At 32.5% G+C, this 26,207-nt stretch overlaps 3 protein-coding genes across 7 annotated transcripts in view; 1 reads left to right on the forward strand and 2 right to left on the reverse strand.

Moving 5' to 3' along the window:
* The window catches only part of bchs (WD repeat and FYVE domain containing 3 bchs), a 42,269-nt gene extending 28,513 nt beyond the window's left edge, over positions 1–13,756 (reverse strand). For 2 of the 5 annotated variants that reach the window (XM_068776867.1, XM_068776865.1), the window contains exons 1-19: positions 13,442–13,756; positions 12,926–13,171; positions 12,234–12,392; positions 11,819–12,011; positions 11,670–11,734; positions 11,452–11,573; positions 11,286–11,324; positions 10,282–10,483; positions 8,525–8,844; positions 7,171–7,553; positions 6,406–6,575; positions 5,353–5,520; positions 4,383–4,528; positions 3,958–4,114; positions 2,864–3,060; positions 2,194–2,352; positions 1,372–1,503; positions 1,098–1,252; positions 443–664 (exon numbers count right to left, since the gene is read on the reverse strand). In XM_068776867.1, coding sequence (XP_068632968.1) covers positions 443–664; positions 1,098–1,252; positions 1,372–1,503; positions 2,194–2,352; positions 2,864–3,060; positions 3,958–4,114; positions 4,383–4,528; positions 5,353–5,520; positions 6,406–6,575; positions 7,171–7,553; positions 8,525–8,844; positions 10,282–10,483; positions 11,286–11,324; positions 11,452–11,573; positions 11,670–11,734; positions 11,819–12,011; positions 12,234–12,392; positions 12,926–13,171; positions 13,442–13,642 — 3,436 coding nt within the window. In that variant the 5' untranslated portion in view covers positions 13,643–13,756. Of the gene's footprint in view, positions 1–442; positions 665–1,097; positions 1,253–1,371; positions 1,504–2,193; positions 2,353–2,863; positions 3,061–3,957; positions 4,115–4,382; positions 4,529–5,352; positions 5,521–6,405; positions 6,576–7,170; positions 7,554–8,524; positions 8,845–9,464; positions 9,555–10,281; positions 10,484–11,285; positions 11,325–11,451; positions 11,574–11,669; positions 11,735–11,818; positions 12,012–12,233; positions 12,393–12,925; positions 13,172–13,441 lie in introns of those variants that run through there. The other 3 variants (XM_068776869.1, XM_068776866.1, XM_068776868.1) reach the window with 2 other exon arrangements.
* Positions 13,757–14,599: 843 nt separating this feature from the next.
* On the forward strand, positions 14,600–18,642 carry mora (CHORD-like protein). The gene is made up of 6 exons (XM_068776459.1): positions 14,600–14,774; positions 14,855–14,991; positions 16,088–16,290; positions 16,584–16,800; positions 17,300–17,494; positions 18,285–18,642. Exons 1-6 carry the CDS (start codon positions 14,696–14,698, stop codon positions 18,507–18,509), a joined length of 1,056 nt encoding a protein of 351 aa, XP_068632560.1. The 5' UTR covers positions 14,600–14,695; the 3' UTR covers positions 18,510–18,642.
* Positions 18,643–20,075: 1,433 nt separating this feature from the next.
* dsf (dissatisfaction) overlaps positions 20,076–26,207 on the reverse strand; it is a 35,181-nt gene continuing 29,049 nt past the window's right edge. The window contains exons 7-10 of the mRNA XM_068776687.1: positions 25,788–26,027; positions 24,533–24,614; positions 23,346–23,451; positions 20,076–20,280 (exon numbers count right to left, since the gene is read on the reverse strand). Of these exons, the coding sequence (XP_068632788.1) occupies positions 20,076–20,280; positions 23,346–23,451; positions 24,533–24,614; positions 25,788–26,027 (633 nt within the window). The remainder of the gene's footprint in view (positions 20,281–23,345; positions 23,452–24,532; positions 24,615–25,787; positions 26,028–26,207) is intronic.

The following is a 26,207-nucleotide window of genomic DNA, read 5'->3' on the forward strand; positions in this document are numbered from 1 at the left end:
GGCAAATTTTGAAGATTTTCCATTCAAGCCGCGTAGGGCATATACGATTCACACTTTAAAAATTAAAAAAGTCGTTTAAAACTTAAGTTCTACACTTTTTCAATACCGCAAAGCTATAATATTTGAGAAAAAGTTATAAATTTTAATATGCATTAACGACGTGCGTACGTGACGTGAAGTTATCTATATCCGACCATGCAATTCATTTTTTAAGAATCCTTTGTTTTTCAATGAGAATTGCAAATGGCCTGAACCGAAAGCGCAGCCGGGGTCGTATACGCCCCACACGGCATGGAATGTGTTAAAGGTCAATTGTCATATTCATGTTTCACCAATGTACAATTTTTTAACAATTTGAGTTTTTTACCTTGCAATGACAAGGAAGTTGGTACGAGCACATTTTACATTAGAAGGATATTTATCAATACAGCAATGAACTCACTGTGTGGGACAAGTGTTTCTTGTGTAGATACAATAATGGCTTTATCTCTTGCGGATAGCACAACAGTGAGACAAACAAGGTGCTCATCCCGACTATTGCTGATGTTCCTGACGAGTGTGAGCAAGCGGACGCAGTGCGGGTCATTCCGAGGGTCCGAGTACTTCTCCACGCATATCCACGTCGAGTACGACAGACCAGTTTGTGGTGGAAACACGCGGTCGCCTGTAAACATTAAGAATAATAATTGTACTCCTGAGAATGAGGTCGTTCATAAAATACGTTAGCTCTGAAAGGGCTCCACGAGTAGACGTTCGGAGACCCTGGGGTCTTATAAAATGTGACGATCACCGTTAAGATACATTAATGCCGAGAAACTCTTGGACATCTGAATAACACAATAGGTATATATTTATTTTATTTATTTAAATATATTATTACTTTTTTAAAGGTTGATTATTAAAAATATTAAACTATATATTTAAGTCGTCCAGCTTTTGCAAAGTAATATTTCAAGGGAGGATCGCATAAAGTGTAACAGGTGAAAACGAGGGACGGAAGTGAAATAAATAAAATTACATGTAATGTGTTTTACGAACGGCGGTGTAATATAAAGCGCATTTATTTTTTATGCCAATAAATTTGGCAAACAATATACCTGATCCAATGCCACCCAATGTTGCAGTGTCTTGAGTGCCAAGAGCATTTAAATTTGCAGATTGTGGGGCTATACTCGGTAGATATAGACAGCCGAATCCTTCTGCCGACATATCAAACTCTACAAATGGTGGCAAAGTACACGAGTTTTGTGATCTGAAATAAATTGACTTGTAAGAATTACAAATTAGATTAAAAGATAACATTTGCAATGAATATTATTACATAGTAATAATTGTTGAATAATTTCTATATAAAAATTAGTAAAAACAAACCGGTAATCTCTGGGAGTAGTCATGGATACAAGTGTTTTAATCCTTGTAAGTGGAACTGGGCCTCCGGGCTTACATACTTGGCCAGACTCTGGTGCCAGACAATTTAACGGATTACCCATACGAAGAAACTCTCTGCAAAACAATGCATTAAATATATTACTTACACACTCTGGAACTAAGATTATGCTAAAATTAACTTTACTTCATTTAGCGGACAGAGCTAGCATAGCGCTCTTTCTATCTGATTTACGATAGCAAGTGAAAGATAAAATCTCTGCTTTGCACGACATCAATTATGACCCAAAATCACACAACTTTGCCATTGTAAACAAAATTAGAGAAAAGCTCAGACAAGTGACACAATCTGAGTTAAAAAAAGGCTTCATGTGTAGTGTGGGTATTTTCTATATCTTTTTAGTAAGCTGCTAAAAGGATAAATTCATTTATATGATTTTACATACACGTACATGTTTTTTTTATTCTAAGCAATTGAATTGAATGAAATAGTAATTGAATAAAATAGCTTTTTTATTTTTTGGTATTGGCTATCGCGTATTAAATTACATTTTTCGTAAAAAGAGTTTTTCATAAAAGAAAAACTAATTTTTGATATCTCTAAAACAATTGATTTTTGGATAATCACTTTATCCTAAACATTATTAAACCTTTATCCTAAACATTGTTAAACCTTTATCCTAAACATACATTAACTGACTGTAGAAAATTATATTAAACACCAGTATCCACATAAGATAATAAAGTTTTCTACCATTTAGTATTAGTAATTATTAATAACCGTTTGCTTATTACCGCTGTACTTACCGTAGTTCTATCGGGCGCAGCGCATGAGCTGCTAGACGTTCCAGCATGTACATGGTGGGCGCGTGCAGCGGGTGCCGTTCGCAGCGCAACGCCGCACCGCAAACGCGTAGTACTACACCCGCCAGTCCGGCGCCGCACATCACTTGTTGGTTTCGTTCGCTGTTATATCAATGCAAAACTTAGACACAACTTCAAAGCTTAGACCCCCCCCCCCCCAAGATCGCCACAATGACACGTCTTGCGCTGACCGTATCCAACAACTTCCCGCGGCCTATATGATTCATTTCAAAATAATTAGAGGTAATTATATTATCAAGTTCAAACCATAAAATTTTGTCAAAACCAGTTCATCATCATTTCAGCCATAGGACGTTTACAAAATAAATAACAGAATTCACTATAAATTTAACTACAACCATCGATACTAATTATTATGAATTTTATGATTCAAGTATCATTATACGAACAACAATTGGAAACATTACACTTAAAACTACGTCTTAATAAATTGGTTAACAACAACTCCTTTTTCTCTAATCTCTGTCAGTGCGGGTTGAATTTTATTTGCGTAACATATGTCAATTCAATTAAACATTATGCAATGCCACTCATTGTGGTGTGTGTGTGTGAAGTAATGATAAAGATGTCTATTTAAAGATTCCATACTAACCTTCTAACAAGACTTTTTAGGACATGGGCATGGTAATCACGTAAGGCTCTAGCATAGTCTTCATGTTCTGGCGGCCGTGGTAGAGCAGACAGCAACTTGGCCAAAACTATGACAACACCTGAATGTACCACCCACGCCTCCCCCGACGAACTGCTCACGGACAGATTTAACGGAGCCGCACGCCCTGCAGGCTTTGTCTGAAAATTTCTTTTCGTTTAACATTATGTTGAGGATCAATACAAATTGTACCATAACAAAATTTTTAATAAAAATAACGAACAATGAAAATTTGAAACACATACAAAATTTATTTACATTTAACTAGAGTATACATTGGTGCTTTTTGTCCAATCACTTTTGCCATCTTGTGGGTAGTAGTGATGCCGTTGCTGTATAAATTTTGACCAATTAAAAGCGGCAAGTAGTTTTGGCAGTAGTATTGTCGTTAACCTAACATTGCCTATTGAATTCCGAAGTATGCATTATCATTTCCCAGCCAAACTCTGTTAGTTTTCGCTGAGTGGCTAAAGCTCAGTGGTTTTAGTTTTCACGATGAAAAACCACACTTGTTCTATTAATTCTAGCTATTTTCTCCCAATTTCTTGCTTTAACCTTTCATACTCCTGACAGGGTCAGGAACGACTTTTTTTAAATAATAAATGATATATTATTGTAAATGATTCTGTGGTCTGTAGTACATCCAGAGCAAGCAATTCTAAACAGTATTTTTAATGTGATTCTATACAATATATCCTACTTTATTTCGGGCAGATCTGACCCGTACGCACCCAGGGGGTTCGGACAGATATGTCCATAGGCATAACCTGTCGAGTTATTCTCATCCGTCCTTGGGAATAGATCCGAAAAATAGTTCTGGCAAGCAGTAAAAGCTAGCAATAAAATGATCTTCTAATCCCACCATATACACAGCATTACTTTATTGCCAGTTAACCAGGGTTTTGCCACAGTTTGTGAAATCTGACCAATCTTCGAACACAATTATAAATATAATAACACAATATAAACGAACAATAAATAGTAGACGTAAAATTGATTTCATATTGTACATAATAAGCTATTAAAAAAATTAAAACCTCATTTATAGCAGAACTCTGTCGTGTCAAACTTGGAGATTTTACATTAAGAGATCCACAAAATGTAGGCTTGTCAAAGGAATCTAGAGCCACGTCGTACAGCAGTCTCAGCACTATACAAGCATGTACAAAAACAACTGGAACTGTAACAGGGAAACTGAAAATAAAAAAAAAAACATTGTTAATTAAAAATGGAGACACTAGTCATTTTAATTAAAAACACTGCATTCACTATGAAATTATATTATAGGATACATTAATTATTACATATTTGATATAGCTATCACAGTTAAATTAATATCTGATGGGCACTAAGAATTAAAAAAGGAAGACTAGAATGAAAATTTTTAATCTATTTTTTAAAGGGTAAGTTTCGAAGAAAAACGTCTAAAATGTTTAAGTAAAAAAAAGGTATTTGTACATACGTCATGTCTAAAATACTTCCAGTGAAAATGTCATGGAAAACCTCGTACAGTTCAGGGTTTCCGCTCTCAGAGTCAACTAATAATTCAGAGTCATTGCTGAAGCATCCAAGCAGTCTTATAGTTTCACATAATGTTGTCATACAAATCTAAAACAGAAAAACGTAATCATTTATTATTGGATATTATAAAAATGATATTCCATAGCTAGAATTGTGGTAATAAATTTTTTATAAGACAAGAATAGATAAGTGCATGTAAGTCATTCTAATAGTTTTTTTTACAATTGGCAACATATCTGATCATTTGCTTTTGAGAATAAGGTGATACGTAGACGAACGAAAGTAAACCATAAAGCTTAGTGGATAAGCAAGTTGAGGTGACAATGGGTGAACACCACCACCATATTAAGGCCGTCGGAAGTTGTTGGACACGGGTCATTTATATTTATTTCTATTGGGAATCCATGGGAAAGGCCTATATCCAAAAGTAGACAGTTGAAACGAAGTTAGTGTTTTTATTACTATTTACGTATGTTTTGTACATATTAACTACCTACTATTTATACTCCAACCTTTTTCATTCTATGGTTGTCTAAAAGAGATTGTTTTGTGTGATGATATCACCCATTCAACTTTTTTAAAGTATTCTAGCGTGTACAATAAATAATATTAAATTAAATTACACCTTCAGGTAAGTTGATCTTCTCTTCCACCAGTTTCTTCAACCAGTCTGTTAATCAGAAATTGTGTTTTAACACCCGGCATTGGCCAATTTACGATAATAGCCCCTCAAGTAAATATTTCTATTAGGCTTATATATTTTGTGTAAGTCTATAGTATAATATTTACTTTCGATCTCTAAGAGTCAGATCGCTACACGCTAGATGAGTATTTTAATGATGTGACTTATATGTGTAATTTTCTGTGAATAGATATCTCGAATATATATGAAAAAGGGTTAATCTGCTAACCTCATGGTGGAAGAACTTTGCATTAGCTGGCTCAAATCTCATTGCCGTACTGATAGTGTAGAAAACAATATGTATTAGCTGCAGCATATCTCGGTCCATTATTTCTTCTGCTTTGAGTCTGCCTTCGAGAGAGACTAGAACGCTCGTAACATACACGAAACCGCTGACCTAATGAAAAAATAACATAGTGTTATGTGGCAAAGTTATGAAATCTTAAATTCCATAAAGTTTAAAGTTTCATATTTTCTTAGTTGTTAATATACAAGTTTATTCGGAAACCAGTTGTTTATTTCTAGACATAGAGATTAAAACTGAAGACTTTTTTTTACATTTTCGTCATCATCGGGTGAAGTGTAAGAGCGCTTATTTGACTAGGCTAGACCATTTCACCATGACTATGCTCGAGGACTCCCTCAGTAACCTCGGTAATATTTTGTACACGATATCAAGATACCAAGCTGTTGTTACGTCGCTTACGCGGATGCTTCATGGTGTGACTAGGATACCCCAAGAGCTGATTTCTTCTTGGACTGTCACTGCGCATTTAACATTTCGACACCAGAAACCTCGAGAGGGCCGAATCTAGGTTTTGATCAGATTTTATTATATATTATCAAAGTCATGCACTAATATTATATTAAATATTATTCTCAATTTTAAAATTTTGGATTGACATATTATTGTTATTGATTTTATATTACACACAATGATATAATTTATCTGGTCGATATAATATGTATAGATAAAATCTCATACCACCTTCAAAGCTTTGATGAAAAAAAAATGTATACAATATACTATTATTTTTAATTTATATTTACAATAAAATCAAGTTGAAAAATTAAAGTCATGCATATGGAAGCGACTCTGGAGCTTATTAATGTATAAATTTATTAAATCTGTGTAACATGCCTTATTGAAATTGTGTTCATAGCACCCCTCGTTTGTCTGTAGGCTTCCCCACTGGTGGACGGTACCACTCACATTAGGAATCAGTTTTACCAAGCCGATATATGATAAAAGAAAATACTGATTAAAAAAAATATCACATACCTTTCGAAAAATGGTCCTAGTGCGATGCGAGTCACGCAAACAAGATAGAAGAGCCTTTAAAATGTGAAGTTTCAGGCGCAACGCATCATTTGGCGCTGCGTGCATGCCACATAACAATGCGGACATGTCCTCTTCTCCCGAACCGCTCACAATTAGCTCCCTGACCACACCTAGAATTTTTACGTAGCATTTAACTTATAATTTTGGCTTGTTGCTCCCTTTTTCCTGATAATAATAAATATATTTTATCATCATCATATCAACTAGCAAAGATAGCCGCGAAGACCGGTGCTGCTAATATGTAACTACTTCCCCGCCTTGATTATGTCGTCAGTTAATCTAGTGAAGGGCCCACCTACGCCGCGTCTACCTGCACGTGGTCGCCACTAAAGAACCTTTAGGCCCAAAAGGCCATCTATTGCCCTAGAAAGGTACCCCACCCATTGCCATTTCATACTTTTTCGAGCTACGTCGGTTATTTTAGTATTTTGATGCCAATTGCTCTCTGGGTGACTCTGAGCCTTCTTATAAAGCCCTTCATAAGCGACCACGTCTCGGATCCAAAGTCATCACCGGCGACACAAAATGCTTAAAAACCTCCTGCTCTTCAGACATTGTGGTATTTTGAACGAAAAGATGTTTATGTTGCGGAGCTACTCAACCGCTACCTATACGAGTTTGATTTGGTGAGTGATCTCTTAATAATAGTATGTTAAGATAAACTGAAACTAAAGTATCTATAAAATATATATCATGTTTACTCACCCAAAGCTTTACTCCTACAAGATTCGTGTACGACCATGCCGTGTACACATTTCGCACCGCCGCAATCTCTAAACACGTTACAGTTATTTGTGTTTCCGTTGAGCAGAGCCGTTAATCCTTCCATTACTAAAGAACCTAACTCTTCTTCTTCTGCATCCGTATTCGGATCTTTGATTAAAGAGTCCTGTTTAGAGGATAAACGTTTTCTTCTTTCGGGTGCCACTGGTGACCCAGTCACTCCATCTTCCGTTGCCTCTTTCTTGTTTTTCTCTTCTTCGAGTATTTGTTTATCTTTAAGAAAAGCTGCGTAACGTGAGAGGCACGTGACAAACACCTCTAGCATACCTACTTCTCGATAAACATCTTTGAAGATTGTATTGTGCCTAAAAAGATTTCAACGCTTAAAATACGCATTCAGCGGTGGAAATTAACATTTATTAAATATTTATACGTCTATCCTTTTATGAACTAACTAAAGAGTATAAAAAATAAAAAATGTAGTATATTCTGATTTTCTTGAAGATATTATCTTCAACTTCAAAAAAGGATAACAACCCGATATTATATTGACAGGAAGTTTTTAATGAGAAGAATGTATGTGCTTAGATGTCTGAGAGTCTCTACTATGGAATACAATCACAATGAACAATGTAAAAATAAGAATTTTTAAATATTTATTCTAGTGTGATTGTATTTTTATATTAACGAAGCTAAGCTGTCTGTTGCAATTTTTCATGTATTATATTTAGTTTATATTAACTTTTAATATATTATATTATATTACTGTTAGATAAATCATAGTTTTAAAATCATTAAAACCAATAATTACATTTAGATATGATAGCTTCATCATCAAAAAAAAATTACAAGCTTCATGGCATTAATGGCTCTTTTTTGTTGTATTTGTTTACTGGTTCCCCACAAACAATTTTTAAACGAAACAGACTTTGCCAAGCCTCGTAAATCATCAAATTTCTCTTTATTTGCTTTTAGTTCGAAATTACCTCTTCAATTAGTCACTGTGAAATTGATTTTCCAGTTAGGAGCTTGACTCCGACAATGTTGATTCACTCTATTCTTAGCACAAACAGACTGAAGATTATATGCCATTATTATACTATTTAATCCCAATACAATACTATTTGCTAATTCAAAATAATTTGAATACATGTATAATGACCGTTCAAAATGTTGCATGTGGAATAAACACCCATTTATGTTAAATCAACTAGCACAATATTTTTCTAAAAATAGTGTATAAACTGAAAAACTTACACACTGACAGATATTATTAAATCACACACTTCTAACAAAAATTACAGTTTTAGATAATTAAATGTGCCGAAATACTCACTTTAAAATATTAAGTAAAGTCTTCATACATAAAATGCTGCAACTTCGCGATCTATTTGCTTTTAGGAGCAAAGAGAGGGAAATCAGCTCTTTACATGGTACAAAGTTAAGCTGGAATACTATAAACTCCAAGAGCTCGAAAAACTTCTCTTGAATTTCAGCATTCTTTGTGTAAATCCTTTCCGAAAATTGGCTTAGCGTATTTTGATTCTCTAATATGAAATAGTTTGCGTTGTCGGCATGATACACACTCGATATTGCGTCAAGAATGGTACAACAAAGTGCGGGTGAAGTAGATTTTATAAAAACTGACTGTAGTACCTGAAATAAAGAGTAAAACATTTTAAAAAGATGTATTAGCTTAGTATTTATTTTGGTCAACCAACTAAATTTAATTATTTAAATTTATTAAAAAGTTTCAACAAAGTAATAAAATTTAAAAAAAAAAACACTAAATTATAAAGTCACAATTTATACAAGCATTAAAACGTTTTTAGTTAAAACGCTTGAATAATTTACGTTATTTTAAATTGGCCATTTTTGGTACAGCAAAAATATTAATAAATCTAAATAAAGTTAAACATTTTATGAAAGAATGATAATAGAACCACCACCATGCCTGTATCCTACTATAACACTAAACAGTCCAGCATTATCGTTTCGTCAACATTAGGTCGAAAAAAAACTCAAACGTTTTAAACAAAATATTGAATTTTTGACACATGTGTCCAAACTATTAAATGTTAAACGCGCGAAGTTCAAAGCGAACACTAAAACTTGCGAAGTTAATAACGAACTGTCAAATGGACAAAGACGAATGATAAATTATTTAAATAGACATTATAATTTCTGAAATTTCTGCTCAATTAGTTTTTCCATATGAATCCTCTACAAAGTATGAGTTATTAAAAAAGACCAATGAAATCGGTGGTCGTTCTCACGTTACAGCGTACCCAAGGGATCCAGGGTGATATATTTTTATATATATATATATATTCGCTCCCGCTATTGGGGACCTCTCTTTTCACCACCTATTTATTCGGGAGCAGGAATTTGTTGGAGCTTTAAATTTTTCGTAAGTTCTTTTTATTAATAATCTCTTTTATCTTCTTTACCATTTATACTTTATATTGTCTTCATTTTTGTTTATTCCATTTTTCCATTACCTTTTACCCCATCCTTAGACATTAAAATTAAGTCTATTTTATTATTCACTATATATTTCACATTTTGTCTTTGTTTCCACTATTTAAATTTTTTGTTAATATTATGTTTTGTTTTTTGTTTTGATAATTTGCTCGTATTTACATTTTAACAGAATGTTTCAGGCCTGCGTTTTGTTTCTAGCTATAACTTCTTTGATGACCCTTGTGCAGAAGGTGAGGAAGGATGTTCATCCTTTTGTATTTATCATAATGAAGGCGATGTTTGACTCCTCTATCTTTCTACTCAAGCGGCATTTGGTCTCGATTCGGGCCCTCCCGAATGCGGGACAGTCAGTCCCAGTTCACAGAAGCACGAGGGATCCTCCCTGAGCTTAAAACGGTGAAGATACTCGGAGAACCACCCGTGCCCCATGAAGAGCTGGACTAAGATCGAGTCCACCCCGATGCTGCGGACCACGCGATAAGCTCCGATGGCGTCTGGGAAGAATTTCCGCGTTGTCGTTGCCGTCGTACCTTCCACATACCTCCTAATCCATTCGTCAAGCGTTATATTAAATAATAACAAAAGAATTATTAAGGAAGTGATGTATACCTGGAAAGCTTGCACATTTCTAACAGCCTGCCCTGGTGTTGAGGGTTGTGGCAACACAAAGCCCTGCAGTTGAAACAGCTCCGTATTAGCACGTGTAGGTCGCAACTCGGAGAAACCGCAAGCACATAGAGAAGAAATCATCAACACAAGATTCCTCAAAGCAGCTCGAGCTTCTGTGCCACTCACTCGTTCTTCCTCTAACCTGTATATCATATTAGACTATTGAATCAATCTTATTTTATTAAATTATTAATTGATTAGTGCTATTCTTTCGATAGTAACCAGCTTTATACATATGAGAATATGAAGTAAATACATATATACATATATTTATGAAGTGTAAAAAGCATTTTTTACACCACTTAAATATGTTATTGTAAATTTGACTGAAAAATACTTGTTATATTAAATTATACAACTTATATATACTTAGCATTTTTTAAAGATTCATTTTACATATAAACATATACTTGTTGTCTATATCATTTTAATAGTTATTATACAGCATTTTAAGTGAATTAGCAGTGGATAGAGTACATAGCAAGCAGATCAGATAGCCGCGGGGGCTGGACAACAAATGACAAGGTTCTAAAGTAAAGACCATGAACTGGCAGGCACAGCATAAGACACCTATAAAGTGGACAAAAGTCCTTGTTGAAGTCGTCAGAAGATGCAGGATGCTGGCCGCTTCCAACCAGTGTTAATGGAAATCTATTGAAGTGGCATTTTAAGTTAATGTTTATTTAAACAAAGAGACAACAAACATGTCCAACTTTGATGGTTTGAAAAGCATTTTAAGGTATGGATATAAGGCGTGAATTTAAAATTCCACTAAAATGGGGTTCTTATTGCTAGTGAAACAAAAGGTTAGTAACACATAAATCAATGCTGAAATAAAAATGTATATACTATTATTTTATTACATAGTATGTTAGTAAGTATAGCATAGACCATAAACCATATTAATCTTTTTGTAATTTGTGAGTTAACAGTGATGAGCTTACCCTGATGTCAAATAATCGGGTACATCTTGCTTCTCATGTCTGTGATACAAATAAAAATTTAAGAAAAATCTAATCTAAGTCAAAATAATAAGTGTGTGTAAGCAAACAATTTTAAAGCTTTATATTTGTCTACTTTTACATGCTTATAATACAACATAAAACTTACTTAAGTAAAAACTCTGATAAAAATAAATAGCCTTGGCAAGAGCGAAAATCATCAAGTAGTAGTTGGCTAACTTCGCTTGAGTCTTTTAGGAAACAAAACACTGCCACAAACATCTCCACAACCTGAGTTTAAAAATATATACAAAATTATTTGTATTTCCAAAGGCAATTTAATTTATTAATAATTCTTGTACAAAAACATTAATAATAGATTTTTACCTCTAATGGTGTCAACTCTGGGATTCTTTGCATGTTTTCTATGCAAAGAGCTACACATCCTTTATCTGGAAAATTAACAAGCAATTCATAGTGCACCAATATAAAAATTTTGAAAATCAATATACATTAAAATTAATTGAATTACTCACTATGTATATATTGAACAACGGTTTGAGTAAGGCCATGTCTAGATAGTGTCATCAATACTTCAGCTGCAGATTTTCTCCACATAATGTTGTGTGGAGCACACCAAGATGTTATAGCAGAAAATAAAAGGCTCAAGTCATCCTTCCTTGCAAGTTCCTCACAAGGAATAGGATGGCTGCATAGCCTGACAAGAACCTAAAATGTTTACTTCAATTTAAAAAAAAGATTCCTCAAATTCATTAATTTGGTTAGTGTATCTAAGTAAAATATTTACCAATGTCTCATTTTTTTTATTTTAATAAGAATACTTTAAATAAAATATTTTAAAAAAATTCCATAAAGCTTTCTTATTTCTATAAAAACAACCGAAGAGTTTGTTATAAGATATAGTCAAGTCAGTTAAATTTAAATCATAACCTGCACAAAAATCTTCTGTAAAAGGATTCTTCTTTCCCTTGGTGTAAAATCACTGTTTACATCTTGTACATCAGCCTCTGAATCAGGTATCTCAGGAAGATCAAAAAACAAATACAGGCACTTTACTAAAGTTGATGGTATTGCTGCCGTTGTCATTACCTATAATAACAAAAATATTAGTTTTGCATTACAAGACAACCCAAAACTGTTTTAAGTCAAAATTTCAGATTTATATTCAGAACAATACAAATACATGGTATAATTTATAATTACGGACAATATTTTAATTTGTGGTGAATTTTGCCAACTTTGACATGAAATAGAAAATTATGTCTTACTTGGTAAAATAAAAAAGGCTCATCATAATTTACATTTATCTTACTATAGAAATATGTGATACAATTGTCATCATAGTAGTCTTTTATGAACAAATTACATAACACTTTCTGTTAATATGAAGAACAGACCTAAAATTTGAGCTTAAAAATATAAATCTGACCTATTTTTCTTTATTAAAATTTAAACTTCTTTTTCATTACTTTTATTAAGTAATAAATAAAAAATTATCTTTAATAGTTTCTAAAAATAACAAATTTAAATGTGTACATGGATATATAGTACATATGGGATAACAATGAAATTAAAAATACAATGAAAGGGATCATATTTTAAATGTGATAATTTAATCAAACCTGTATTAATGATCGATCTCCTGCAGCTAAAAGATTTAATGTAGACAACAACATCCACCCATTACTAGATTCTTCTGAATTCTCAATTTCCAAAAATTTTGCAATAGCACAACTGGCTGCCACAGTGCTTTGATTGCTGGCTCTTTTTCTTATTTCAGATACCATCAATTTTGATACTTGTTGGCAGAACGAAAGAATGTCCCAAAATTTTTCATTCATTTCACTTGAAGGACTTGTTCCAAAAACCTATATGTTAAATTAAACTAAGTACAAATTCAGAGAAAAAAAATTAAAGTGGTAAAAGCAGCATCATTTCGCTAGTCAAAATTTATTTATTATAATATTATATTATTTAACACATACAAGTTAATTAAAATATTTTTAATACAATAAAAGTTAAATTAAATTAAAATAATTTAATTCCTGGCGTATATTTAATCTATATACGTAAATATACGTAATCTAATTTCAAATTTAAATTTCCACTTCAAAGCAATAATAAAGGAAGAACATTACCTTGCAGAAAAGAGGTAACATGTTGTATAATTTGTCATCTTTTTCAGCATCGCTAAGAGATTGTGGTAAATGTGTATACTCTGCAAATAGTTTTTTCAGGTGCATTAGACCAAGCTGAAGGTGTGATGACGAGTTGGGGCTTTCTGAAGTCTCCGAAGATGTAGAGGCAGATGCGCCTCGTAATTTGCGCATTAAATTCATTTTATAAATTGATATATAGCGCTTATATAAACATTGTCCTTATTAAATTACATGTAAGCAAATAAAACTTATTTGTGCACGATGCTCCATATCGACTTATTTGACAAAGTTTTTAATAAAAAAACGACTACATATTCACAAAATTTTTACATTATGTGCCATAAATACTACTTTAATTAAATAAAATATATATTCAAAAGCAACAAAAGTTCTCAATATTATTATTTATAATTTTTCCAGTTTTGCGTTTTTTCTAACATACTGCACACCTACACTCACAATTCTGTCAATAATACAAATATTCAATAGGGTGGATAGCGAATAACAAAATATGTAGCTGAGCTTTTCAGCATGTACAAATTCCTATTATCTTTACTTGACTCCTAAAAACAGTACTTAAATACATTTTCTGACATTTTTTATTACATCGCTTTTTTCAGGAAAAAAGTTATTAGTTTTAAATAAAATTTGAAACCAGTTATATTTTAAAAATATTTGATTCGTAATCACAGTAAACTACTTACACATTTAAAAATTTTGTAATAACAACAGGTTATTACATTTTACTTGAAACCATTTATAAAATGTAACATTTAAACATTTGTTTTTCTTAAACTGTGCAATTTATTTTTATTAATTTTATTCCGTTAAGCTATTATGGAATATCTAATTAGAATTTTATGTTTATTTGTCCAGTATTAATCTGATTATGGCTGAAATTATAATAACAATGAGCATTTAAAAGGTAATATTATTTTTTTAGAGAGATTAAACTGTTATGACTTCCAATTTACTCAATTTACTTACATAGGTACAGGTGAAAATTTAAGAAGTTCTATTTAATAATTAAAACTAATATATTTACTGAAAGTAGTATTTTAAAAGTTATTATTATTTTTTATTAAATTAATCTCTGCGATCTATATCCAGTACTTGACACTCTGTGTTCATTGTCAAATAAATGTGAACTTATTACGGCGATTCCTGTATGTTTGTTTGCACGTGCATATCTTAAATATATTGCTAGTTATAAATCCATTCTAGTTAAAAACAATGCCTGAAAATAAGAGCTTAGTACAATGTTATAATCGTGGATGTGGACAACTTTTTGATCTTAATAAAAACGATAAGGGTAAGATTTTTCTAGAACGATCATTAAGGTAATATAATCCATTATTTATTTATTTTCTTAACAAAATTTGAATATTATAGATGAGTGCTGTCATCACCCTGGTGCCCCAATTTTTCACGATGCATACAAGGGTTGGTCATGCTGTAATAAGAAAAGTGTTGACTTCACGGAATTCTTGAATATAAAGGGTTGTACTTTATCCAAACATTCAAACGTAGTATGTATCTTTAAACTTTCTTATCTTTAAGAATCAATCAATATATCAATTATTAGAAACAGAAAAGAAAGAGGCAGATTTTTTCTGTACTGTTTTTGCCAGAGGTAATACCAGAAAATATACAAATAACGTCATTCGTTAATTATAAGATATTAACCATGTCCATACAATAATTCCATCTCCTTTTGTTAAATAAATGAATACAACTTGCTTGTTTCATCAATTAAAAGAAAAACAATTACTTACTCAAGATATTTAAAAACAGCTGTCAAATGGGAACATTGTATTAAATATGTCATGGAGGCCATGAAAAAAATGAAAGCCAAGAAATTTAAGAAAAAGGAAAAAGTTAGAAGATAATTTAATTTTTAAAAAATAAATCTTTTGATTTTTAAGGAATGAAACAATAGTTTGTCAACTTTTTATTTGTTTACATATGTGAAAAAGATATTTATTTACTCACAAATATATTGTATCAATTACATTTGTAGTCACTTAAGCATGGTTAAATGTAATTGGCTTTGAATGCTGTTAGTCCTTACAGTTTTTACAGCTCCATTGGATATGGGGTCTGTGGTGCTGAAATCCACAAGTTATGAAATAAAATGGTGCTTCTATAAAGCCTGATATATTAGGTAGACTAAGTGATATTTACTTGGTTGTAGGAAGGATTCATGAACTTCTCTGATGACCTTTTGGGTAGTTGACCACTTAAAATGATTAATTTTGTCTACAAAAAAGTTGTGCAAAATGATGAATAAAATAGATTTTTTAATAAAATTATGAAATAAACTGTTACATATTAAGTTTGTTTAAACTTGATTTAGCATTCTTGTATAATTAAATTATGTGTTATCAGAAAAATTAATGCTTGTTTACTTATATTATTACATAATGAATTATTTGAAATACTACAAATTCAAGTGAAAAAAATATGTGAGTTAATTCAGACTTGTTATTTGGAAATACAATGGCTTTTTCCAGTTTGGTTATTAATAATATATTTCCATTTATCATATCCAAAATTAGAAATAAATAGTTATAAGTATTGTGTAATTACCATGTTCAATAGACAACTAATTTTTTGTTACTTCAGAAACCTCCAGAACCGGAGAAACAAGTTTTAGACAAGGAATTAGATAAGAAAAAAGTGATTGAAGTCAGAGCTCCAGTGGTAGGACCACAGTTGCCTCGACCTCCTTTCCATACTCCTTTAACCGTTTTAGAAGCTAGAATTGCTGACTCATTAAAAAATGCCATTCAACAGGCTACAACTAAATCTGTTACAGAAGCTGATGGGTATTTATTTACTTTTTACTAATATTATCTTCATTATTGTTCCAAAGAATTTGACGCTTCATTTTTTAAAGATAATTCATGTAATACACCTATGTTAATATACATAAAGATTTATCATATTATATGTTTTAAAAGCACCTAACAATGGTTTAAAATCATTATCGTCTGGAAAATATTTATTTAAGGAGATTTCAGTAATATTTGTACATATTCCAGTTTTTTAAATAGTGTATTTTGTCAATAAACTTACTACCCGCATTGAGAGAAAATTTAATAAGTACAATTTTTTACAGCACAATAGCAATAGGTACAACTTGTAAAAATGGAGGCTGTAATGCAACATATGAAGGCCCTCAAACAAATGACACCATGTGTACACACCATCCTGGTTGCCCAATCTTTCATGAAGGCCTCAAGTTTTGGTCATGTTGCCAAAGACGAACAACAGATTTTAACACATTTTTGTCTCAACCGGGCTGCACAACAGGTTCTCACAGATGGTTTAAAGAGGTAAAGTTACTGTTACTAGTTGTTGGTTCTGGTGGCATTTGTGCTACTTCTAACTTTTCTCTTTACATGTGTTATCTACAGTTTTATGGTCAATTTCTGCCCAAGCTATTTCCATTTCATGCTATAAATCTCCTCTTTAATAAAGTTAATCAATAAATACTCTTATCTTTTCTCTCATAGTTAGTATGTCATTTGATTGAAAGTAGGTATATGTGTGTGTTGATGTGTATTTATTTTAAAGTGTTTGTTGTTTTTCTTTTAAGTTTATTTATAATGTCATACATTTCTTGAGCAATTTGCTAACTTTGTTTCCTTACCTTTCAACGGAAAAGTTTTTCTTCGTAATATTAACATCTTTCATATTCAATATTCACTTCAGATTTTATGCAGTAGTTATAAAAATTAATAACTATTATTTAGTACAATATACATTTCTTAAAGACTGTTTCTAAATTTTTTTACAAATTTGTTGCATTATTGACAATTTTGTAATTTGCAGGCAACACCTGCTGGTACAGTAAAATGTCGATGGGATTGGCATCAGACGCCTGAATTTGTAATTGTAAGTGTATATGCAAAAAAGTATGATCCAACAAATAGCTGTGTAAAATTAAACCCTATTCGTTTAAATGTGAAGTTGGTTTTCCATGAAGAAGAAAATGCTGTATTTGAATTGGACTTGGAACTACGGGGAGTAAGTGCTACAATTCCTTATTTTTAATTCTATAAAGCTCAACTACAAGGTGTAAGCTAAAATATCTATGTTCATTTGAAAGAATATGTGCAAGTCTGTTTAAAAATAAAATCCATGATGAAAAGAAAATGTTGCAATACAAAACATTTCAGAAGTGCTTCCAACTGTAGACTCAACACTGGTGTAAGTACATCGCTAGACAAGGAGTTTCCTCTGAAAGAGGTTTATTTAAATTCGATTCAAACTTAATACTTTGTTCGCAATAAAATTACTTACTAAATTTTTGGATTTTACCTTGTATAATATAATCAGAAAAAAAGTATCTGGTTGCATATTTGTTTAGAGTTTAAAAAAATTGCAGCGGCTGCTTCAGTTAGTTACTCATAGATAAATTAACAATAAAACTATGACTGTTTAACTTGTTCAAGTTGGTATACTTATTTGTATCTTATCATTTGTATTAAAAACATTTCTCTGATTTTTCCTGTATGAGAATACTTTTCATAATAAACCAACAATTCAACTTTAAGTAAATATACATACCAATAAATAATCTATGGAATGAAAAAAATATGAAAAAATTAATTCTACATAATTATGAATATTCTCAAATTAAAGATTTTTTTATAATAAACTGTTTCTTCTGTTTCTGTCGAATTAAATATGTATTCCTTTTAACCATTCCTTAATACCTGAATTGAAAATGATGTTTTAAATAAACCAGCAAAAAAATTTACTTGCTTAGTCATGTCTTGAATGTACATGTCACTTAACAATAACTATTTTTAAGGTGGTGGATGTTGAAAGAAGTAGTGCTTCAATGCTTGGAACAAAAGTTGAAATCAAACTGAAGAAAGCAGAGCCTGGTGCCTGGAGTAAATTGGATTTTCCGAGAATTGAAGAAAAAAAGGAAACTGTAAAATCACCAGTAGTACAAGAAGACAAGGATGATTTAGTTGATTTAACATCTGTAGAAGCAATTTCTCCCATTAACAATCTTAATTTGACTGGCTAAATTTATTTTATTCATGAGAATTTTGATTGTATTTTTACACGGTAATATATTTTAATAAATAAATACGTGCGAAATGATAATTTAAATTTGCTGCAATTGAAAATAAAATGTGCTTTTAAATATGTGTAGTAATGTTTTTTTTTTTTTTAATAAAACAACAATCTTTATATTAACATGTTTAATTGGTTTTACCCATTATTATATGGCTTAGTTTCTACAAATCACAATTATATAATATATTAACATAAGTAAATCAAACATTATCCCGATATGTCTTTTCCCAAAAATTGATAAATGTCGATTATATATTGATCAACAGTTTATATTGTTAAATTCTCCTAATTAAAAGTAACCAGTGGTTTACTTATTTAACATACATCATATATGTTATTATGTCAAAGTCAGCCGGGAAAATATATCAATTAAAGTTGATTTGTAGTCCTACCAAAACAGCTGTAACGCGCGGGTGCGCGGCGAGGTGGGGCCGAGAAAAAGGGCATGAGTACTGCCGCCGCGTGCGTCTGATGAATGGAGCGGCCGATAACCGTCCTCCTCGTGAATGATATGCCTTTGGCGCGGTACAGCGGTTTCGGTTACACAATAATAATTGAACTCAAAAAGATTTACCACCAAGAAAGAGCTCGGCTCTTGAAATGATTTATGACCTACTGATAATCTTAACTTTAAAAATTACAAAATAATACTGCATATTTGTTATAAAATTTCTAGATAGATTGACTAGATTGTGAGCAAAATATATTGCACTAAAATAAACATAAAGTAAAAACGCTAACCGAAATTAGTTTTACAAAATATCGTTTAAACAAGATCTGGACTTTACACTATATTTATTTTTAACTACATTTTTGTAAGACAGTGAAAGGGACAGGTAATTGTAGTGGGTGTGGCTACTTTTTTGAAAGATGCGCAAGCAACATATTTTTCTTCAGTGAACTCCCAAAAATAGTATTAATGTGGATCACTCATTATCAGTTTTTGAGTTTCTTGCATTGATAATCAATTTTCGGACACTGTCTCCTTGTTATGATTTATGGCATTAATTTTTGGTTATACGACCTTGACGTTATTAAAATTTATTATAGAAATCTGCACAAAAACTCGTCAATAGTAAATAACCTTTAGGTCGTCATTATATTTAAAAGATTATCATTTTTTATTAACTCTCTGTAAGTATCTCTCTGATGAATACAGTTTAGTGATAACATAACGCCAATTAGTCAAATTATATTTAGAGACAGAGTTTCCTACTTTCTTTTCTAATAAATAAAAACTTTCAAGGAACTTCGTGATAAAACCTGACTAAACCTATTCATCATCATTTTAGCCATAGGACATCCACTGCTGGTCATAGGACTCCCCCATTGAAATCAAAAAACACCGATTCGAAGGGGCCTGTATTCAGCATTTTCGGACGACCTTAAAATCTACTGTCCACAACCTCGTTGGTGGTCATACTTCTGCCATTGTTGGTCTGTCGTCTTCACTCCAGAATTCGTTAGGTGGCAGGGTTGGTAATGATCTCTATGGGAGTCCCAAATCTGATATTTATGGCGAGGAGCAATGTTCAGTAACGGTGGGCGGTGGAAAAACTGGAGCAGGCGCTGGTGTGGGCGCAGGCTGCATACGGTACATGTCATGCAGCAACGTGGCCACCGACACATCTCCCACGGTCTCGCGGAATAACAGTAGTTCTATAGATCGCGCTCGCACTGCTCGCAACGATGGCAACAACAGTAAAAGGCGTCCGAATCTAAAAACAAATGAAATGTTAGCGGTTTTAAAACTTCTTTAATATCCATAATAGAAAAGAGATGATCTTAAAAGGCATGAACAGAGTATGAATTATACGTTTCAGATAAATGTTAGTTAATTATATACAATGCTTCCGTAACTGCTGTACTTAATAAGGAAGGGGTGGATGGAGGCCGAAAAAAAAGGATCATGAGCGCCGCTGTCACAAGCGTTGACGACGGAGCAGTGTGGTTTAGTCTCACAAATACCTAAAACGTAATTTCGTTGACACTGTATTAGCAAAAGAGAATATCCCTTTTGTTATTACAGTGCTACACATTTATAAATGGCCAATTAATTAAACCTGCATTGAATTTTAATAATCAGAGATCAAGTAATCAGATGCGATGCATGTTTGCGTGTAGCCATTTATGCTAGGAAATTATGGAAACGACTTCAATGCGTTACTAATGGATTATTTAACAAGAAGAACTATCTTCGGTGTCTCGACCTGCGTACAAGCAGCGAGTTTTCCCTCTCACTCGCTTATTCACAATTCTTTTTTTGAAAGTGCTTTCCATGGCCTTCAAATCTTCGCCCTTAGTAAAATATGCATCAATAGGAAATCTTTGGTAAATTTAATAAATTTACCAGTGTAACAGTTTTAAATAAATTAGGTTTTTCGCAAAATTAAACGGTATATACCGAATAATATCCTTACGTTTTTAATGGTGTTTTATTTCTGGGTAATTAAAAAAAGAATTGAGTTACAATTGAGTAATACTGTGTAGTTGTTTAAGTATGAAAATTGATCAAAAATAAGTTTAACAGATGAAAAAGATACGGAGCGATCAATTTAAAATGCTCCATATCACTGGCCACTACGATCAACACTTTTTTTTAAATAATTTTGAACTCAAATGCTGACAGTCATATAAGGTAAAACCACCAGTCATTGACACTGTACTAGTAGTTGACACTTTGAGGAAGAAAATAAAATATTAAGAAAAATACAGGTTGCCATAAATCGAGATGGTGTCTAAGGTATAGTATAGATATCTTGCAGCACCAAAACAAACTAACGTGGTGTCTTATACAACACCACTGGTTACCCCGTTTGCATGACGGCAACCGCACGTCTCGCACCATTTTTATTGTTATTTTCTTGTGAAGTTTGTTAAGAGCAAGCGAAAAGAATTTTAATGTTGGAAAGGTAATATTATTTTACATTGTCAAATAAACATTAATTTCTTTAATTATATTAGAGTTTGAAGCGTGAATGCATATTATTTAAAATCACATTCAATAAAAACTATATAAATGGCGTCATGTCAATTACTGAAACTCGAAATCACATAAATTTGAGTAGTTGACACGTGAGTGACAACTTATGGATTGTAGTATAATTTGCTAATAGTGTTTTATTTATTGTAATTATGCTACTTATACGTTAAATTACTCTATTTTATCTTCTAAAATAATTTTGAACTATTTTGTTATTTGGTTATTACTCAAGTTACCAAAACAGCTGCTTCTATTTCGGCAATGCAGAAATGTGGAAGACTTTGGAAATGGCCCCAAAAAGTGGATCTTTTGGACTATAATTGGGAAGACGTGTTGTATCATATCAACGAGCCATTAAACATGAGTCAGACAAGACATGTGTACTCTGTCCCCGAATTAGATTTTTTTATGGAACTAGCTGATATCTTTTTTGTATACATTTTATACCTTCATATTAATTTAAGCATACCTATGTTAACTACTGAAAAAAAAAGTGTCAACTACTGAATATTTTAGTTTCCACTAGGTGTCAACTACTCAACATAGTACCTTTATGTTATTAAAAAATAACATAAAAATACACATTAGTTTTATTGCTACAATCTTGTCACATTTTGAAAGGGGAATAATTAGCGCAACCAGTAATGACAAGCAGTTCCGTCTAAGATGATTTCATACCAAACCATCTCAATAAACATCTCGATAAATCGTTAAGGTGTCATCTACTGGGTACTTTACCTTAGTCGCTGTCATAGTGTTTAGATCTTATTGCAAAGTTATTATAATATACACCACACAGATCACTACTGGCTTTTATTTTCTTCGTAAACGAAGAAGTACTTTACTCGTATTTATATTATATATACAAAAATAAGTAATTAATATGATGTCAAAAAAATGTTAGTGTATTTTTATTTTTCCTAACTAGATGTAAAAGGTATATAGATGTAAGGCCGGTTTAAAACGAATTAAACCAATTGGTTTAAAACGAAAAAAACCGTTTAAAACCGAAAATAACCATTTTTATCGATTTTAAACGTTTAGTGTTGACGACTATGTTTTTCTTAAATATAAATACATTATCTATTCCAAGCGTAGACATTACCTAGCTAAGTTAAAAAACTATTGCCTAGTTAACAATATTGGTTATTTTGAAAAGATTTATCGATCAGTTTCATTCGGTTTAAAACCAAACTCACACACTTGCACTTCTCACGCGGAGAGACGTCAAGATGCAACGTTGCCAGCTCGCCTACTCCACACCACACACACATACATAGCGTGTTGCGTGCGGACATGTCAGTGTTGCCAGTATTGTAAAAAAATGTACAAATTTGGATTCAATATAAAGGTACTCGTACCAAATATGCCAAACATTACTAAATAACTAAAATGTAATAAGCTGTTATAAAATTAGATTATTAGGTACCCGACTTTTTCTTGAAAGTAATAAAAAAAACTGGCTAATATTACACAGTCCACTCGACAACATGATGATCATACAATTTCTTTATGATTTAGGTACATATTTTAATCTATTGTATGTAATATTGTTTCTTTATAATTATAGTACTTTATATGTATATTACATACATAGGTACATACTTACCTACATAGGTATAAACTGCATAGGTAACTAACACAAGACCAAGTATTGTCGATAATGATGTGTAAAAACACTGTTCTTATGTTTTAGTAGGCGAGTTTTAAACCGTTTAAAAAGATTTATTTGGGGTTTTAAACCGCCACTTTTGGTTTTAAACGTTTTAAATCGGCTTTTTTACATCTATAAAAAGGTACCTTGTCGGTTGTCGTGTGTATCTGGTACGGACGTAATCGGCCAATATGCACTGCGCTTGATCTTGGAGCATCTCCACCGGCTGCGTCTCACTTAGCCCAGGAGTATCTACGGAGAAATTACGCAACATTAGAAATACTAACCGTATTTAAATAGAACTGTATAATAATTTACTAATTTGAGTACGTACCCAGCACAAACACAATTATACAAATGATATTCTTTATATACTTTGCTACAAAGGTACCTAAGTTAAGTAAGGATTCATCATCATCATCATATCCGCCGATATATCCGTACTATAAGGCATGTGCCCCCCCCCCCCCCTCCCAAGGATTGCCATAATGAGCGGCCCCGCGCTGCCTGCTTCCAGCGACTTCCCGCGACCTTAAGTACATCTTTAGTCCACCCAGTTAGGGGCTTACCCACGTCGAGTTTACCGGCTCGTGGTTGTCACTCGAGAATGTTCGAACGTAATGGGTATCGGTTGCACGAACAATGGGTCCCGTCCACTGCCATTGCAGACAAGCAATTCTTTGAAGTACTAATGTTTTGATCTCGCAGCGAATCACCTAACATAATTCTCTGGGTTACATTCTTATAAGGCCCACTCCCTCCACCATCTCTCTGTGAATCCGAAGGTCGGCTTACGGACCTTCGGATTTACAGATTTATGGATCCGCGACGTGTTCGCTGAAGTCACCGCCTTATAACTAAAGATTATGATAATGTTAAATATTCTTTTAGTTTTAATGTAATTTTTCTAATGTTGAAAACGATTTTTAAAATTAGTTGAATAAATTTAACATGATTTTCAACTACATACTATGATTTTTTTTTGATTTTGAAGACACACACAGCTCTTAATAACTTTGAAACAATAAATTGAAAGATGTCTAATTAAGGGTCTCGTAAGGTGCGGCATGTAAACCGCTTCTAACTGGTACTATTTGAAATCTGTGAAGGCCTCTGTCCAGCAGTAGATATCCTATTGCTGATATGATGATGATCACTATGGATGTAATCACTGCTCTATTTTTACATTATTATTATAATGAATACTAATGGTTGCGAAGGATCATTTGTGGTATATATTTTGACGGATACATATTTGATCTTATATAATATATCATATATGACACATGTGAACAGTATAAAATCTTATAAAAAGTGTACTTAAAAAAATTACCTGGTGAAAACAGGACAATGGCTTTCATACAGCCACATTCACTGCCATCAGGCGCGATTTGACGAAACCGACAGAGAATTTCCTAAAATTATAATTAAAAAATAATAAATTGTATTTATTATTCTTCTATATAAAAGAAATTTCGCGAAAGCATGTGTATAAAAAATCTGTACGGTATATAAGTACGTGTAAAGTTTCTCGTACGTAATAATTGGTCACATAGATATGATGCTCGTAATTAGAAATATTACGACTATTGAAGATACTATTTACTTAATTATAAGTTCTATCACATTTCATTTATAATATAACAATAATATTTAAAAGCTTTAAATAAGAGAACAATTCACATCAAAATAAAACAAATTTATTTTGTTCAATATAAAATGGACTGTTTTTGAAAATTATTTTAAAGAAGACCATTGATTTAGTTAAGATTTGGGCCGTGGAAATCGAGTAATAGTCCTGCTTTTTATAGCTGATATGAGCGGCGTAGTAATGCGGGCACAAATCCAACAAAGTTTCGTCCGCGAGCTAAAGATTAGCTCTGTAACAATGTTTGATAGCAAATCCGAAGCATTCCTACAAGATTACTAATAAGCTGATAGGGAAGCACGAAGTTTGGTTTTACGAATGTAATTTACCACACGATCGAATGACTCTCACGTTACACGGTATATTCGATTATTAAATATGGCAACATTTGGAGAATATTGTATTGAATTAACCTCGCTGAATCATAGAGCCTCTGGGCAAAAATTGTGGCTGATGTAAGTACAAACGGTGGTCGTTTGTATTGACGTCGGAGGTTGACTAAGCCCTTAGTTCTTAAAGTAGTCTAGGTCGGCCCTCTGATGTGTCTCGTAGGAGACTCGACGGAGACGTTGGTGTGACAAGAAAATGGGGGGTTAACAATTAAGCGGAGGTCTACGAAAATTTAACTATTTTCGATAGCTAATTAAAATATTAGCTTGATTTCACTTATCTATGTAGGCAGATAATATTTCAAAAAGCTCAAGGATTGATTCTTGTAAAAACTTGCATATACCAAATAGCAAATTTACATAGTTAGATCATTATTTTGACAATTTTGGTAGAATTTTAAGAAAATGACAAGAATGTAACTGCAGGGTGTCAACCGGAAACATCTAAAATTTCAAAAGCGGTCCATGAAAAAAAGTCTGGAAACTTTATGATTAAGCACATAAAGTTAAATAATGACAGTGCATATTGCGTATTGATTAATAAATAATACCTGTAAAGTGTTGAGTTCTAAATCAGCTATCGGATCAGGGGGTAGGCGCGCTCTGGCAGCCGGTGCAGAGAGCAAAGGTGCTAAATCCCAGGGCGCCGACCACTGCGCCAGGTGCAACAGGAAGAGGTCCTTCCACGCGGCGCGCAATAGCACCAACTGGTCAGCCGGTGCGAGAGCTTGGAATGGGGCAAGACATCGTACCCACCGTACTGCCATGAATAACAGCCGCGCGCTCGTCTCCTATACCAATTACAATTTATTTAAGTGTTTTGAAAGTTCAATCATTGCTTTAAATAAATAAGAATAGTTTTATTAGCTTCATTTATAATTTAAAATAAATTCTGTCTAAAGACTATCAATCGCGGCTTACAATTTTATTTTGCTGCATACATAAATAATCATTGTTTAATTGGGTGGTGG

Source organism: Battus philenor, unplaced genomic scaffold, assembly GCF_028537555.1.
Source record: "Battus philenor isolate CCGP_79_NKW_IND1 unplaced genomic scaffold, ilBatPhil1.0.hap1 SCAF_12, whole genome shotgun sequence".
NCBI classification, from domain to species: domain Eukaryota; kingdom Metazoa; phylum Arthropoda; class Insecta; order Lepidoptera; family Papilionidae; genus Battus; species Battus philenor.

Excerpts from the sequence above, each read along its gene's own strand:
- mora (XM_068776459.1), top strand. The coding sequence starts at position 14,696 with ATGCCTGAAAATAAGAGCTTAGTACAATGTTATAATCGTGGATGTGGA. Across the intron at positions 14,992-16,087 it reads TATCCAAACATTCAAACGTA|AAACCTCCAGAACCGGAGAA; the intron begins GTATGTATCTTT and ends TTGTTACTTCAG. Across the intron at positions 16,291-16,583 it reads TCTGTTACAGAAGCTGATGG|CACAATAGCAATAGGTACAA; the intron begins GTATTTATTTAC and ends AATTTTTTACAG.